Genomic DNA, 18202 nt, shown 5'->3' on the forward strand with positions numbered 1-18202 from the left:
CTATAGGTCACATCCGATAATAAGCACAACAAAGTCAGACATTTAGGTCAGCCTGCGGGTTTAACCCTGACAGGCTCTGCAGCACAAAAGACAGTTGTAATGGATTATTTGGGTAAAGACACTGAATGATCACCTTTTTATAACCTTTAAATAAAGTTTTTTGAGGTAAAAGTTGGACTTGCACTGTTTTGGCCTCTGTTATAGAGTTTCCCCCCCCAGCAAAGTAATTGTTCCCTCTATCTACAATGACAATGATTAGTACAATGTAACACTGACCTATAGCTATAGTACATTGACAAACACTATAACAGTAAAACCCAGGTTGGAAAAAAAATTGTAGAATCTTCCTTTTGCTTTTCTTCCGCATATGCAGTGGAAACACGTCCTCAAGATTTTTTTTCCTTTTATAGAAGGAATGCTTTTGTGAAGTCCCAGAAACCATTGTATGGAGTGCTGATTTTGAGAACAGCTGATTTAGAAAATAAGGTAAAGAGTGAGGGGGACTGGGTCATCTGGCAGGATGATTTCTATTGACGGGGTGGCAGTAAGTGAGCTTTGGGGTTATCGTTTTGCTAGACAGAAATTGAAAAAGCAGAAAATGAAATGAGAACTGTATTCACATTCAACTCGATGTCCCCATGTGCCTGCACAGTTTTCAATTATGGGGGACGTGTATATTTATGTCTGCTCCAAAAGAAACTGGACAGGCCCGCTCAAGGCTTTTGTAAAGCTGAGCATCACAAGTATCTGGTGTGTTATTCTGCTGACAGTCTGAGGCCTGTATTTGTATTCGGTAAGATGGAAATACATACATTAAAAATGTATATGATTCATACATATAGTGCTCTGTGATGCATCAGCACCAATATGGTCTATTGCAAATAAACAAATGACAAATTGTTTATCATTGTATCCAATGATTATATTTATTTCACATCATGAGCAGAAAGGGAGAGACATATTGCCCATGCACCAGAAGCGGAATGTGACATAAAAAAAGAGACTCATATTTATGATACAAATCTGTCTGATGAAGAATCAGACAGCATTGGAAAATTATTTTATCTGTTCTTACTGGTGTTCCTTCTCTTACTGCCAGCTCACCAGGAAATGTTCTAGAACTCCAGATTGCCAGTCTGCCCCAGGGCATGCTGGTAAAAAACTTGAGCCCTCTAACATAACTGTATCGAAGATCTCTCTCTCTCTCTCTCTCTCTCTCTCTCTCTCTCTCTCTCTCTCTCCTCACTTCTGTTCTTTCCTGTGTTACTCAGTTTTCCTTCTGTGTCCGAAGAACTTTGCATGTGTAGCTCTGAAACAAAACAAAGGGGAAACAAAACAAAAAAAGAATTTATCATTCCTATTCACAAATGTTGAATGAGCTATCCAAGATCCCTCGAATATGTTGATTTTTCTGACGTCCACTAGTTACACTTCTCACCTTGCTGCAGTGGTGTACAGGTGCCACGGAGCACATTTCTGACCCGACCCAACTGGCAGTGATGCTGGTTGTAATCAGAGGCTTAAAACTTTCAACCAGTGAGGGGCCAGTAAAACACTGCCTTTCAGCCTGGTGTTGAGTTAGTCTTAAGCAGCAATTCCAACATTTGTCAGGTCAGATATGAATGAATGAATTAAATATTACCTCTTTTACTCCTCACTCTAAATGGGTTAATCAGGTGACTGGTTTTGTCAGTTGGTCCAGTTGTCTGGCAGTTATTTGGTGTGAATATTTAGTAGTAAACTAAAATTCTACATAAGAACTAGTTTGAATGGTGTGCTTTTGATTCAGTGATGCACTAATCTCCACTTCGTGAACACTTACATTAACAGCTGGTGCACCCAACTCCTGACAGCTTAACAGAAATAAATCAATCTTTGATGCTTAATCCTATAACTGCCCATCAGTAATGCAGTTGCGCTGCAGCAGCTACAGTGAATGTTAGAGCTCTTGTTACTGTTTGTCTGCCTAATGTCTGATAGCACAACAGGAGATTTATACGGTGTCATGGCAACACTTCTGGCTACGTAGACAGAGTGTGCCTACTGCGTGTATGTAACGTAAATCCCTGGTCAATGTGGACATTCAGACACCTTGCAGTATTGTGAGTGGTCTTAATCTTCATTAAGACACAGCGGCATCAGTCTGACTCACGGCTACAGAGTGAATGAGAAGGTCTTCTCCCGCTGGGTAATTAGTAAAGTCCTTTTCTCTGCAACCCTTTTCTCCTCAGCTAGCCCCAAATAGCAAAGGGAAGGACAAAGAACTCTACATTTAAATGTTAATTGCATCTTTATATCCCTGTAATTTCTAATTACCTTTTACTTTTTCTAACCTGCAGTAAACAGTGGTTAATAAATGGGCATTAGCATGTGAGCCGTTATGGCAGTAATTGCCCCCCCAAACCACTGTGGCATAGATCTTGCTTAAGTCTTCTTCTTTTCTTTTTTAATATCTTAGAGATAATGTCACATGTTGCAATAACTGTGGAAGTGGGAAAGTAGTCCTTGAAACATGGGATCTCCTTTCCTGACATGTTCCTGTACCTTTGCTATTACTTTTCATAGTCGCAAAAGCTCCACTGGGTCTTATGGCCAAAGTCAGGAATAAACTGCCCTGTCATCTACTATCTCTGCACTCCTTTTCTTTGGTGCCTATATATGGGCATCACCAGAGTGCAAGAACTCAGGCTTCAACATCTTCCTGTTTCATGCAGCTGGAGGCAGGGGACATTATACCCCACTTCACCTACACTCCAAGATCATGCAATCCCTCCTCATTATGGTGTAGACAGTCACAGCCTGGAGTTAATACCAGCACAGAGAAGCCCCCTGGCTTATGGGGTATGGTATGTCACGCAAGTGGACGACTGCATGTGTGTGATATAAAGATCGTTGTATATGAAACAGCAACTTTATATGTACTCTTAATAGTTCTTGTGCGAATCAAAATCAGAATTGACTTTATTGTCATTGTAAGTACATACAACAAAATTAAAAGTGCTACTCTTTGGTGCAAACATATTAAACACATTAAACTAAAAACATGGATCAGAGAATGTGCAGATGGTAAAAAGATTAAAACTAGAGTAAAATAGTCAGATATTGTATCTTATCGTATTGCACATTATTACGTAAAGTGCAGGTAAAGTGAAGGTGCTTATTGTTTTTTCTTATTTTTTGTGGAGAAAAGGATCTGTTGCACCTAATGATGAAATAATAGAAAAATTAAATATTACGTCTTTTCCCACTGCTCTTACTATGAAGGTAGTAGGTGGCTGGCAGGTATGGCACTATTAGTACGTTCACTTACTGACATTTTGGCATTTTTGACATTGACATTTTTAACTGTGAAGGCCACTGTCACAGGTATTTAGAGATTGGTTCTGAGAGTGAGGGAGGGATTTCTGTCTGTAACAAGATCTTATGGGTAACATTCAGACTCACTAAACCTGGCCGAGAGGTCAGTTAATCACCTCTTCTCCTCGAGCACTGTTGCAGAATCTCTGAAGACTGATTGATGTGCAGTTGTTGTCGTTGTGCTTCATTGCTTTTGATTTGTTTGCTGTTGTAAGAAGGCAGACATAATCACTACCACTTCTAACAATGAGTCTCTCTTGGGGACATAAAACCTAAAGATTGATATCTATGTCTCAGTGAATAGCTGTAATACATTTTGTCTTCTGTGAGACTTCTATTAATTACTTGCTTTAGAAAATCTAAATTTTTTTAAATTTTTACCATAACAACTTGCTGTACTTTTTACAAAATAAAAACAAAATAGCACTGACTACATAGGGAATACCCCAAATGAGATCTAAAAAATTCTGTCTTTTGAAAAATCTCAGATACATTTACAGTATAAGCTACAACAAAATAGCTGTGTTCACAGTAAATGCCTGTTAGGCAATGATACAGTATCTAAAAGTAATAAAGAATACAATTGCATTACAGTGGTTTCTATTTATGTATAAAGTACACTGCCAATAAACCCCAGTGATTTTACCCGTTAGTAAATGATCAACAAATAGACATCACTTCCTATTGTATTGAAAAGGTGAACTATTGCTTAAATAATCAAAGGTTTATGGGGAATGTAATTATTAGCTCTTACTTTTGCAGAAACACTTGCCATCATCATTAATCATTTATTTAAATGTGCTTCCCACATTGACAGACATCAGTTTGGCTAGTTGTTCCTATATTTTTGATGTTCTTTGAGAAATGTTTTTTCCAACTTGCCAAGATGTCAGTATCTCCTTTTTAACTGGACTACTAGGTAGAGTGGAACAGACTTCCAGAAACATTGATTCCGCCTATCTCCTGAACACATCAAGTGAGATTAGTGGGGAGGATGGCAGGTGTGCCTTTGCTGATGACCCCCGGTATGTGTCCTCTTTTAAACTACTGGGCACATGCTGTCAAATGATGTTCTGCAGGATTTGCTCCTGCTTGTTTGGCAGCTTCCGCCTACAGGCTCAGGACAATATTGCTGATTGCCATTAGACAGGCTCATCCTTAAATAAAGCACACTATCACTGTTACATCAGATGCATATGTATATACACATTAAAGAGACATTCCCCCAACTAGTTGATGAGTAAAATGCATTGCAATATTTCCAAGATCTTTGGTATTGACCTGTTAATTAAATCAGTGTATGGGGGTAGAGCCCTATAAATGTCAGCCATTTCAGTGATCACCTAGGGAGCCATAGATAGGTCTTTGACACTGGTGGGGGTGTGGTGGTGCAAGTATTAAGAGGCATGCATTTAAATGACAGCAATGACTTGAAACAGGTGAGGTCATTAAATACTCTTCAGCCAGGATGATCACTGGTTGACAGACAGCCTCATGGACATAAACCAGTGAGTTCATTAGATATTAAAGGTACAATATGTAACATTTCTGCTTTAAAATGTCTAAAAATGACCATACCTATGTTATGTATTTTTATGAGTTGTGTTCTTACACTATCCTAAATGTTTCCACCAAATGTCAAACCCAGAGAAATCTGTTATTTTATTTTCAGACACGGCACGTTTCCTTTAGTCGCCCGTCAGTGGCGTCATATAACCTTTCACCCTCCAGTTACTCTAACTTCCGTCAGAACACTGGCACCAAGATGATACGTTCAGGAGTAATTGTAAATCATACAATGTCACAGAAAAAAAAATACTTGTAACTGTAATACTGCTTTTTTTTTTGCCATACAGCATCATTTTGTGATTAATTACATCCCACTTTTTTATCACAGTAATACAACAGAGACCTTATCTATTTTGAAAGTTCAATATCGATACCGGCTTGACGTTACTACAATGTGCTAACGTTGATGCTAAAGCTTTGTGGGTAACATTATGAGGTTACAACATCGTTCAACACGCTAATAGTTATTTTTAGTATGACTGTTTCGACCACAGCTAACAGGACTGAGCTAACCCACAAATAACTTCACTAGTAAAGTTAACGTTAGCTGTATAGATAGACAATTAATCTAATGCTAATTTAGCCAAAGTAGCACACCCCGGTCTGTCTGCCTCACTCCCCCGGCGCAGAGAGACTCAGTCGGGATGACAGCTGACAACAGCCCCGGGACATAAAGCTAGCTAGTTACCGTTAGCTATCAGCCAGCTACTTCCATTACAGCAACCCCCGGCCAGAACTTATCTCCAGTGCCTGGTGCTTACGACGCTAACAGCAGTTTAATTAAACGTCGGGAAACAGACCATATCAGACCCAGCACCGAGTCACAACAGCGGCCATCCATAGTGGTAGCTAGCTACATCTCCGTAGCGCTACCGGTGTATGTGCTGAAAATCTCCTCCCTGCCGAATTTCTCCCCCCTTCGCGTTTAGCTGTCTTTACGGTTAGCTAAATTAACCCGACAAAAGGTGGGTTAAGCACCAAAACGAAAAGTTAAGATTACTGAAGAGTGAAGGGGAGATAATTCCTGGCAGCTGGGAGATGTTATGCTGCTGCACAACAGGCACCGAACGTCCTGGCTCGCTATCGCGGAGATTCCCCCGGCAATCCCCACCCACACCCGTCTCTCAGCCTCGTTGAGTAGCTTGCTAGCGTTACAACAAACCCCGTCCGCCCCGGTGTTGAAACCATCCAAAAGGTGACATTGATATGTGAAATATTTTGTGTTTTAGCTGCTGGCTACTGTTAGCTTGCTGACTCACTAGCTAACTGGTCAGCTACAAATAAAAATCTAATCAAGAAAAACGTAATTATGTTGGGGAAACTGCAGCTATTTTATTAGAATAACATGAATAAACGTAACATGAATAAACTTGAATGGGTAAACTCGTCCGTGAACTGATGCATTCTAACCGGCAGCGAAGGTGTTTAACACTAAAAACTCCCATAATTCCACGCAACTTCACAACGTCATCAAAAGTCCAGTTTTACCCTCCATTGTTTTACATATTGTACGTTTAACTGAAAAGCTCAGACCAGGTGTGATTAGAAAATTAGAATAATAATTGTCTGGCTACTTGAACTTGAAATTGCACTAAAAGCTTCATTTGACATGCAGTTTTCTAACTGGCCTTAAAGGTGCAGTAAGTGATGCTGTGCAAAGATTGATATTTGAACTCAACTGCCAAAAAAATACAATCCCCCCTTTAGAAACTCCGCCCCCCAGATTGACAGGCAGATAACTACTGGCCGGCCGGCACATTCACATGCTGCCTCCCCTCCTACCATCAACTGTCGCCGCTAGTGGTGTAACGGACCATAACTGATCTGTGGTCAGTACGGATCAACACTCACGATTCGGAATACATGTGAACCGCGGATTAATTGCAAAGTTTAACCATAACAATAGTGTGAAATAAATGTTAACTGTCGCTCTTACTTAAAGTAGGCTGATAAATCTCTATGGAGGGTTGCCATAAAAAGATACAGGCAACGCAATTTTCTGTTCATGTGAATGGCGCACGTTAAAATCCAGTACTAATATGCCCAGTATCTACCGGACGGAATAGCAATGTGGATTTCGGTGCCTCATTTCAGCACACAGAAAAATAGAGAGCTAGGTGACCATGAGGAGATTTTCGCTGAATTTGACAAAAAGTGTATTGGATTAACATTACTTACTATACCTTTTAATGACTTTAACTCCAGGGTAACTCATGGGAAAAAACACTGTAGTCAGTTTGGAGTAGATGGGAATGTTATTTCTTTTACAGGGTAATGCTTAATTTTATGGAACAAAAAAGTATTTCTGAGTAAATATGCAAGGTGGAAAACCAAGGAGCATTCTGATATAAATATTCAATATATCACAACTGACATTTTAAACCAAATGTTTATTTGGTTTGTCTAGTGCTATTGAGATCAAAGAGTCAAAGAAAATGTTCCTATATTCCCATGCCATCACCCAATACATTGAAATATTGGAGGCTGTCTAGTGTGCCAAACCTTGTTTCTGAACCAAAACCACCCCCACTCAAAGCTCCCCTGCAGCTTACTGTGGGTCCACACTCGCAGTGTAATGCCAAAGAGACTGGGCACTGCTCCAACTACCATTACCTGGGCAGGCAAGGAGCCTTGTTGGCCTTATTATGCTACTGTACTGTATGATTTATGACTCTGTCCATGTGCATCTGCTACACTAATAAACATTCGGGCACACACTCACAACTTAACCTACACAGCTTTAAATTCAAGCTATATCATACCTTCAGTATCATGAGCATAGCTGCTGAGGTCCACATTAGTTTAGATTACATTGTTTTGCTGATTGCCTTTTCAGGCCCAGTGTGCTACTCATCATATAGCACAGCCATTCATTTGTTTAAAGACTAGTGACCTTCCGTTGACACTTAAGTGTGCCTGAAAAAAAACAAGAAAAAACAGCTTTTGTTTTAGTTTTTTACAACACAGTGTTTTATTACAATGGATGGAGTCACTTTCTAAGTTCTGTTTACAGATATGCCATGGCAGATATGTCTGAGTCAGGCAAGAGGAAACAAAAAAAATCATTGCTCTCCCATTGAAACTGCTGTGAACCGGGTCGTCATTTTGTCTGCTATCACTGTTTCACTTTTTGAGCAAACGTATCAAGGGGAAAAAAAGCAAAAGATATGAGATGTCACATAGTGCAAGCCCAGCGCGACAAGGGGAATGAGAGAGGCATATTGTTACCGAAGAGGGAAAGTTGACGGCTCAAAGGATGTAAAACAACGTGCATTTGAATACAAGTTTCAAGCATATTTTAAGGGAGCAATGCCGACAGTGAACTACATTTGTTGATGTTATGTAAAATGTTGATTATACTGAAAGTTGTTATTTCTTTTCCCTAATCAAGTTGATTAAATGCAGAACCTTGATATATCCCCTTAGGTATAGCCTACATGAGGCAGGTCACAGTCAAACTTGACATAATTAAACCAGCAGGATACAAGTTCAGTCGTTAATCAAGATGTCCTGACCACTGGGATTTGTCTCACTTTTAAATGTGTGTTTGCAAAAGCGGTTCATTTACTATGGAAAACTATTCGTATGTTTTGCGCGGCTGCTTCTTGTTTTTGTGGATCTGTCTAGCTTTATTTATTTTTCCCCTCTCTTTCACCTCATTTCCAAATAAACAACGCCTTTCAAGATATTCATACACTGCAATTCCTCAAACACGCTGAAGACATCTGGAGAATAGAGTCTGATTGTTCACTGAATATGTCCCTGTTTGCAGTTGGGACGGCTTTTGTCTTTGTTCAAAGAGCAGTTCTAATTAACACGTGTGCAGTAATTCTAGTCTTGTTTATGTTTCAACATAGCTTCCGCAAGCATGTGTCTGTGCACATGTTTTAAGGGAGATAGTCATAGGCTTTTATCGTGAAAATATACCGTATGCAAACTGGACGCAGTGAGCTCATTGGGGCATACACTCACTATTTTAGGAATACTGCGCTTTTAGCTCAATTTCCTGCTGGTTACACTATTTTACCAGTTTATTTGTCTTTTTCTCTGCTCCAATTCTCCCTCTTTTCTTTATTAATTATTTAAGAAGGCTTTAATGTGACATTTGTGTGGTATTTTTACCCTTTAAAGGACATGTTACATTCCATAGCAACATATGTTTACTATACAACATGTGGCCTAGCTGCAATAAAAATGACAATACCACTTAACTTAATAATTCATATAGTACTACAATGGACAAGGGAAAACAATTGCAGTCATGAACATCTTTTCCAAAAGTAAAGTTTCATATTTCCTTTGAGCTGCTGTACAGTATACCAATGAATGGAAAGAGACTACATTTGTGGTATATGGGCCAATATTTTTACATACCAGTTAGCTTTTGCTGATATTAGCGCACTGCCAAGAGTCCATGAGGCAAATGTCTGATTAGGGACTGTTCGTTATTTATTTAAGGGGCCACCGGAGGAGTTTTGGGACCTTTAGTCAAAATAGACCTGACCCTCCCTACTTCAGCAATAAATTTTGGATGCCCTCCAACATGATTGGGAAGAAAAAGGATGACCCTCCCCAACAATTTATTGTACTAATTTGTGCTTGGCAAAGCTGTACTGATTTCCATTGTTTTTTTTACAGCCATGGCATAGGTGGCTAAACGGCTGCATTCTCATCTGACGCATCACACTCCTCTGTTATGGTGTGTTGGCCATTTCAGTAGATTTACTCACTAACGTTGTGGAAACACAATAAGCATGGAAACAAAATGCACACTTCCTGCGTTACTTCAAATAATAAGTTACTCCTCCAGTAAACTAGTATTCACATGAAATAAAACAATAAAACATTGAGACCATTCAGCAAAGCATACTGGGTAATTCAACACTGGTTGCTATGGACTCGTCACTAGGCTTCCTCAGTCATTGAATATTTTAGCATAGGTAAAAGTGCCGAAGATGAACATTATCCAAAACTCCATTTCTCAGACGAGCGTCAATTTGGGAGCTTACATGCTACCACTCCTTCCTTCTCAAATCCCTTGAAAAGGCTGTCGTTTGCACAATTTCAGAAATAATCACCGGGACCGAAAGGATATACCTCCCGTCTCATGCCTTCCTGGCTGCCAGCTGGTGCTATCCGCGGCGCGTGTTTCGGCTTTTCAAGATAAAAGCTTGCATCTGGTCAGCTATGTTTACTTTTCGTATGGTGTTTTGGATGTTTTTGAACTAAACAGTACGGCAATCGTGCTAATCAATACAATAAGTTTTTTCAGCAGACAACAGTTACAACACGATTGGGCTAGCAAAGCAGTTTTGTGTTTATATGTGCGAGCGGAACTTATTCAGTTTGGGAAATCCCACGGTCTCTAAGCTACAGGTCTGGCTGACTAAATAGGGAGGGACCCATCTGCTAGCTATAGGGGCCGAGACTGAGAGAGCTACATGGAGCTACATGGATAAATATGCACCAAACAAGCCACTTTGAAATGTTGCTCTTCTCATGAATACAAAAGTTGGGAGACCCTCCCCCGTAGACCAAAAAAAAAAAAAACTCCCCTATTTTCCTCTGGTGGTCCATTCCATAAATACCGAACGGTCCCTTACTCCACATTTTAATTGTGATATTTTGTGATAAAATTCTGAATCTGCCATGTTCTCTGTCAGGTAACTATAGTAGCACAATGTCTTCCTCTGACATAGAAGTAGCCTACACTGTAAGTCAGTAGTAGGTTATACGGTGGAGTTGCATATTACATGGTTTGGGTCCTTCTGTAAGTAATTTTGGGGTACAATTTGGTTTTGGAGAATTCTACAACCAGCAATACCACAGGCCAAGCAATTGGCCCATTCCAAACAGGCACATTCTCAACTACTACTAGTGGATTCAAATTGCTGCAAAAATGCGTCCACATGGAGGTCAAAGGTCACCTCACGGCTTTCCCATTCCTGTGAACGCAATATCTCAGGAACGCTTTGAGGGAATCTCTTCACATTTGGCACAAACATTCACTTGGACTCAAGGATGAGCCAATTCAATTTTGGTGGTCAAATTTAAAGGTTAAGGTCACTGTGCCCTCATGTCTGTTCGTCCCATTCTCGTGAATGCGATATCTCCATCGTATTGCGATACTCCTGGAACAGAACGGGAGACTGTGACCATATTTCACATTTGGTCAGATACCGAATTGATGACACTAATCTCGAAACTGTGGTGATTGTACAGATCTCCTGTGTTACCGGGTTGAAGATGTGTGTGAAGCATCCAGGTTTAGCCAGAAAATACACTTAATACCTTTTATTAAATCTTCACTACATATATCATATGAGTCTGGACAGACATGGATGTAAACTGCAACTTGACTGGTTGGTCCAATCATCAAATAATTTAAGGCAGTTTTTGGTCTGATTACCTATTTAGCAATTAACCAAACATTTATATGTTTTGACATTTTGAGTTTAAGAGGCAATTTGAAGAAAGCAATGTTTTTGTGTTCTTTCTGTTCATCTTCCTTTGTGTTTAAGTGCTCAAACATGGATTTGTGGTTTTTCTGTTTTGTCATTTTGTCTGTTGACCCATAAGGCTTGTTGAAAATTCTTTTCCCCATTCTCGTGTTATGCATTTTCTCAAAAATGTGTCCTTTACTTAACTCCACCTTAGTATTATATGAAACATTCAGCGCAGCATAGTATATGGTGCCCTGTAATGTATTGAGGTCTCTTTCCTCTGATGTCCTACTGTTTTTTGCATATAAAAGATTCAGCGCTACCCAGTTTAGCTTACTTTACAATATAAAGACATGGTAAAAGCTCACCCTTGAAATATTTAGTGTACTCCAGGAGGTCTACCAGGTGAATAAATGGATGGATGGATGAAAACATTACATGTCAGAATACATCAATTACTTTTGTGTCTGTAGGTTATGGTAAAATTCTAGGAGCAAAAGCCCAAAAGTTGCATTTTAGTATCCCAAAGGAATTTTGGATTGGATTGGACAGGAACCAACTCACAATAAAAATGTTAGTATATGTTATATCTAGCCCAGCATCTGATTATCATAGTGATGGGTTATTGTCAAGTAGAAGTATTCATCATCAATAAGCCACAAAATAATATAGCACACGTGTACAGTCATTTCCCCAGTGTGTATACCAGATCTGCCACTATGGTTTTAAAAATGTGGAGCAAAGGTTTGTGGAAAATCTGCACATACTGTATCTGTGCTTGGAGCTTCGCCTATATTCACACTTATGCACACACAGCTGGCCAATTGCTGCTAGTGTAACGTTTTGGTTACAAAAATTGAGGCGGTCGAGGTGCAGGGAGTATAATTGCTGTATGCAATCAGTTGTGTAGCAGTGAGAATGCAGAGTTCAGCATTGATGTATACAAATAGAATGAGTGCTAAATGTCTTCAGGACCTCCTCATGTTAGAGATAGAACATGGACTAATATTATTTGACAACTATGAAACTCAGACAACTTCTGTGCCTGCCTTAACTTCTGAAAGGCTCCATCAAGCAGGGACTTAGAATGTCCTACACTGATGGGATGGCATGAGAATATTACTGTGTGTGCCAAGATTTAATGTTAGTCACACGTTCACAATTGTAAATTATTGTAAATGAACTGCACGTCCCCTTTTCCCTACTTCTTATTGATGAGTAATGGTTTTAAAGTTACTTTTTTACCACACCCACACAAATTGGCCTTTTCAAAGCTGTTTAAGTTGTCTTCCACTATGTGACAATAGACGGCCAAATTTTAACCCTGAGTCAGGCGCTGTTCATTAAGGTTAATCAATCAGGGAGTGGGTTATGACTAATGCCCCTCCTTGGTCAGTGTGGGCAGATCTTTGTCAAATTGCATAACTGTCATAGCCAAACAGCCCTCGAACCCTAGAATAGGGCAACCAGAAGCAATGCAGTGGTATGTTCAAGACTTTGTTGAACTTCCCTCTTAGACAAAATAGTTGTCATAAAATATTGGAAAGTCCTGGAAGGCACATGTGACAGAGGATGATGTGACATGTGCCCTGTCCCACTGGTTGATGCCCTAAAGTGGGGTCAAACTAATAACCTCACTCTTTGTGGGGCAACCATAAGGTTGCCTCTGGCTCTGATACACTGTCAAAATCAACATTCACATTGAATTACAGCATGACCTAGAATTGAAGAAAAAACTTAACTCTTTCATTAGCCTACAGGTAAGATCTGTGCTCTATGCAAACAACCTATCATGAAACTACAATATATCTTTTTTTTCCAAACCTGTTTAATATAAGGATAAGATAGGCAGTGACACTTTTTTAATCAAATTGTGTCATTTTGTAATCATTTTGTGATCATTTTATTGGAGTACATTTCAGTTAGCTGCACATGACATTATGAAAAGGCAAATAATACATTTGACCTAGCACTATGCTAAGATAAATTTACTCTTCTTCAAGGAATTGATTAAAATGTTTCAGGATTTCTGCTGAATTATCTTCGAATACTACACAACACCAAATCCCCATTTGCCAGTCACACTGCAGACTGTGATCTGTGAACTTCCAGAGGAGAAGAAGTGAAAATAAAAATTCCTGATGTAGATTTGTAACATATCATTTTAGTCTTGCAGCATGGAATATACTATATGTGAAGAGCATTTATCAATAATTGATCTAGTCCCTGTGAGTTGTGCTACAGTATATTAAAACATAAGGTTGGACTCAGGTATGTTAGTTGTATAAGGACGCTTTGAATTGTACAGGCTTTGATTGTGGCATAATTTACTCTATAAAACTGTGTGCACTTTTTAGATACTTTTTCAAAAATACTGGCTAATTTGGGCCTTTAAAGCAAACAACAAACAACAAAGTAATTGATAATGAGGTTCAAACACAACAAAAGTCCCAGAAAAATGTGAAGCTCATTGAGGGAACTGACACTATCAGTCACATTTGTGAGCGTCTTGGAGGGATTTCAGCCATTGCCAATTACTTTGAAAACTGCTCAGGCTTTGTCAACCGCGTATTTGCACTTCTTTCTACTCTTCCTATTCCCAACTCCCAGTGATAATTGCAACGTTACATCCTGTGTGGAATAACAATTGAGTAAAGGATTTTCTAGGATTCCCCTCGTGTTCATTTCTGCATCTTTCTATGTTGAGATCCATGGTGTATTGAGCGTTGTTTTGTTCCTTTTTGCCTTCTTAAAGCTTTTGTTTAATAATGGAAATGGACTGGAGGCTCTACTGTATATCATAGGGTGATATTAGTTAGGTTTGGGCGATGTCTCCTAAATTGGCAGTTGACGATGTTTACAGTAAAACGTTGTGATGGACAATGATATCGTCATTGTCGGTGGGGGGGGGGTTCTTTTTTACATAAATATTTGTTTCTACTACTATGGGCTAAAAATTAACATAGAAACAATCTGACATACATTTAAATGCCCTCTGTAAATAATAAATAGTATTAAATGCTGGCGCTGGTAGGGGCAGTAAATAACAACTTGACCTACTTTCACTTAACTACAGTGCCGTAAAGTCTAGACTCAATCAGATGTCCGTGATCTGCTTAACGACAGTAAAGTGGAACGTTTGCCTTTAACAGAGCGACGGTAATAACCTAATATACCATTACTGAGTTTAAACTCCAGTCTTGGATATATTAGCACTGAATAACGCATTCAATAAACAGAAACCTAACTCTGCACATGAACAGATGGGCAGTATTAGCTCACACATTAAATAACACCCTTGTGAATTAGCCTACTTTTGATAACGTACATTCAATTCAATTTTTCAATTTCAATTCAATTTTATTTATAGTATCAATCATAACAGAGTTATCTCGAGACATTTTACAGATAGAGTAGGTCTAGACCACACTCTATAAATTCCAAAACCCCAACATTCATAAATCCTACATAACATCATCATCAGACTTACTTATTGATGCACGCACACAGTAGTATCCACAAAGTTAGTCCAATGAGGGGATAAAGGAAAGTGTGATAGCGTTCCACGTTAACGCTTTTTTCTCTCTCGCTCGAGACAGCTGTGTCCAAGCCGAGGCGCAGAGCATGGTTACTGCATGCTGATATGTTACTAGTCCAGGTAGCGTTTGTCTGACAGGGTGGGGGGGGCGTGGCATCATGATGGTGGTGTTGTGGTTTCTGCGTTTATGCCTTGCATTCTGTTTTGGTTTCTGTATTTTGCCTTGTGTTTTGTGCCGTTTCTGTTGCTTCGTAGTTTTCTGTATGTTTCCTGTTTTTGTTGTTGTTCTCCCTTGTGTTTAGTGTTGTGTCAAGTTTCTGTGTTTAGTCGATTTCATGTTTCCCTGTTTATGTTCTGCTTCCTGTTTTATTTTGATAGTCTGGTCTTCTGTCTTGTCATGTCTGGCTTTGCTTTCTGTTCCCACCTTTGTTGATTGTCCTGCCCCGCCCTGATGTGCTTCACCTGTTGTCTCACCTGTTTCTGATTTACCCATCACCTCATGTATTTAGCCTCTGTGCTCCCCTTGTCTTGTGTCAGATCGTTTTGTGTCAGCACCTGTTTAGTTTGTAGCCATGCCCTTGTATTTCCTCCCTGTGCCTTGTGTTTGTGCCTGCGTCAGTTTGCTTCATCCTATGTTTTTCCCGTCAGTTTTGTTTTTGTGAGTTTTCCAGTCTGTGTACTGCCACTTTTTGTTTTCATTAAACCCTCCACATCAACGTTTGCCTGCCTGCCTGCTCTCTCTGCATTTGGTTCCTCACTCTCCCGCCACACACCACAAGAGGTGGCTCTCCATCGTGATACCAGTCAACCATCACAACCCTAATATTAGTAAGAATAAACGTCAAATCTGTATATCTTGCACAAATACATTACTTACGTAGAACCAAATAGGCTTTTTTGGTCACTTAATCACACAGTCAGTTAAGAGGATCGAAATGAATTTCACCTCTATGATCCCACAACAGAGATAAATCTGGCACACTTAGGATTAAACTGAAAGCAGCTAGCCTTGTCTCATCTACATGCTCTACCTTTATTTTACATCTGCAGAAGTACAATGTGAAAACATTGAATATGTTTGGAGAAGATGGAAAGAAAGAAACAAAGAAACATCTTTTTTGTTTTACCCCATACTTTACTGTGAAGAATAAACATAACTAAATGAACCGCTAGTGATTATTGCAACACCAACACAGAGTTAAGAATATCTGCTTGTGTTCACTAATGACTGCATAGGTGGCCTTAGAGACAAAAAAATTATCAATAATCAGTTTGTATTCCTGCTGTACCACACAACAAAAAGAGCTGTAAAGAATGAAATATAAGCTCGAAGTGATGAATCGAACCAAATGCCAGTACACACACACTGAAAATGTATTACCTCTCAAAGCTGACATAAAATAAGCTAATTAAGGCTATATATTACACATAAGGCTTTCATCATGGTATCCTTGAGGAAATGTACAGGCACATGAACATTTTTGAAAGCCTGTGTAGGTAATGTCATGAGTTTATAAGGTCATTCACTATTGGGGATCTCGCTTGTTGTAGGTCAGCTCAGTCTGATTTGATGTTGGACCACTGTCAGACATTTCTTTCTGTTCTATACATATCTCTTTTTCCCTTTTTGCATTTCTTTTCTGCATTTTCCCTCTCTCTCTCTCTCTCTCTCTCTCTCTCCCTTTGATCTTGTTTTTTTTTTCTGTAGCCCCAAACTCCTTCTTTCCCCATCTAGTTTCTTTTTTTTACTGCAACATCTTGTATTTACTGCTCTTTCCTGCCAGCTGCATATGAAAAGTAGGTTATGCTTGGTGCTTGCTCTCTTACCTTACATGTAATTATGCATCATTTGACAGTCTGTCACCCTGCCCCAGGGTTAGACCAGCTGAGGAGAGACCAGACACTGCACCTTTGCTCCATACTATAACCCAACACTTGCAGAACCCATTGTGTATGCCACAGAGCCACATCTAAAGAATTTCCCTCTCAGAGTTGTTGGTGAATGTTTAGTTTATTTACAGCTTTGATGACACAGAAATGCAACTTTGGTTGGGCGATGAAGCTAAAGAAGCTTTTTATTTAGTTGGTTTTGTTGAACCTTAGGATGGAACAACTAAACTGGAATTGCTATTAGGTAAATGTTCCCTTGTGAATCGATGGAAACGTTATATGATAAAATACTCTTTGCAGTAAATTGCCAGGCACATGTTGTTGTTTTGCTTCATGCATTGGTGTCTCTGATTCATGGGACGCTGATTCCTATCTCTCCAAATTTACCAAAACAAGATAAGTCAACATTAAAATAAATAGCTTTATTACCGCAGTATTCACATTATTGTCGGAGAAGCCTAGGCTGAAGTTAAGTCCTATTGTGCTCTTTACAGTATAATACTATCATTTGGAGAAAATAATACAAATGTACTGTATTACTTTCAAGTCAAGCTACCCTGTGTTCCAACTCCCTTAATACTGTTCCTCGATATCACAATCATGTCTGTTTTCATGTGCTGTATACCTGCCATTAAATTAAAACATGTATAATCATTATTGAAGAAAAAGGCACATTGTCCTACTTTTTCTGATACGCTCTACTTCCCTAATTAGCGTTACACCATTTAACTAGTTCACTGGCAGGTTAGTAGGCTCCTGGCATGTTTACTTTTTTTACATGGTCAACTGATAATCCTGCTGTTATCAGAAATTCTTCCCTACAGGCAAATGCTGTTGTCTTGTACCACTGGGGTACTGTCACAAAATGCACTATAATCACAATACACAATTTATCAAAGCCTATAATGAAATCTGAATAACAGCTTATCAAAGTTTTACAGTTTGGTCGTCCATTGGTCACGCTTTAGCCCAGCTGGGCCTGCATTACTGTCTTGACCTACTTGTCTTTTTACCCTACAGAACAAGATCATCCTGGACCCTCTGACATTCAGTGAGGCTCGTTTCCGGCCCTCTCTGGAGGAGCGCTTAGAGAGCATCATCAGTGGTGCCGCGCTGATGGCTGACTCCTCATGCACACGTGACGACCGGCGTGAACGCATTGTGGCTGAGTGCAACGCCGTTCGACAGGCCCTGCAAGACTTGTTGAGCGAGTACATGAACAATGTGAGTTCACTCTCTCATGACTTGACACTTATTAGCTAACTTCAACTGTACACATGCTTATTTGTGCACCTCATTTGAACAAACACATGAAAATAGACTCACATGCTGATGATCTACTTTGACTTTTCTATTTAATCCTGACACTTCTCTCTCATTCAGTGGTCAAATCTTTTTGTAGGAA

The 18202-nt window shown here is 39.4% G+C and overlaps 1 protein-coding gene across 2 annotated transcripts in view; it reads left to right on the forward strand.

The window, feature by feature from the left end:
- The window catches only part of ctnna2 (catenin (cadherin-associated protein), alpha 2), a 351715-nt gene that overhangs the window by 90602 nt on the left and 242911 nt on the right, over window positions 1-18202 (forward strand). For both annotated transcript variants that reach the window (XM_028596679.1, XM_028596688.1), the window contains exon 7: window positions 17818-18021. In XM_028596679.1, the coding sequence (XP_028452480.1) occupies window positions 17818-18021 (204 nt within the window). The remainder of the gene's footprint in view (window positions 1-17817; window positions 18022-18202) is intronic.

The sequence above is a fragment of the Perca flavescens genome, chromosome 2 (genome assembly GCF_004354835.1).
Source record: "Perca flavescens isolate YP-PL-M2 chromosome 2, PFLA_1.0, whole genome shotgun sequence".
NCBI classification, from domain to species: domain Eukaryota; kingdom Metazoa; phylum Chordata; class Actinopteri; order Perciformes; family Percidae; genus Perca; species Perca flavescens.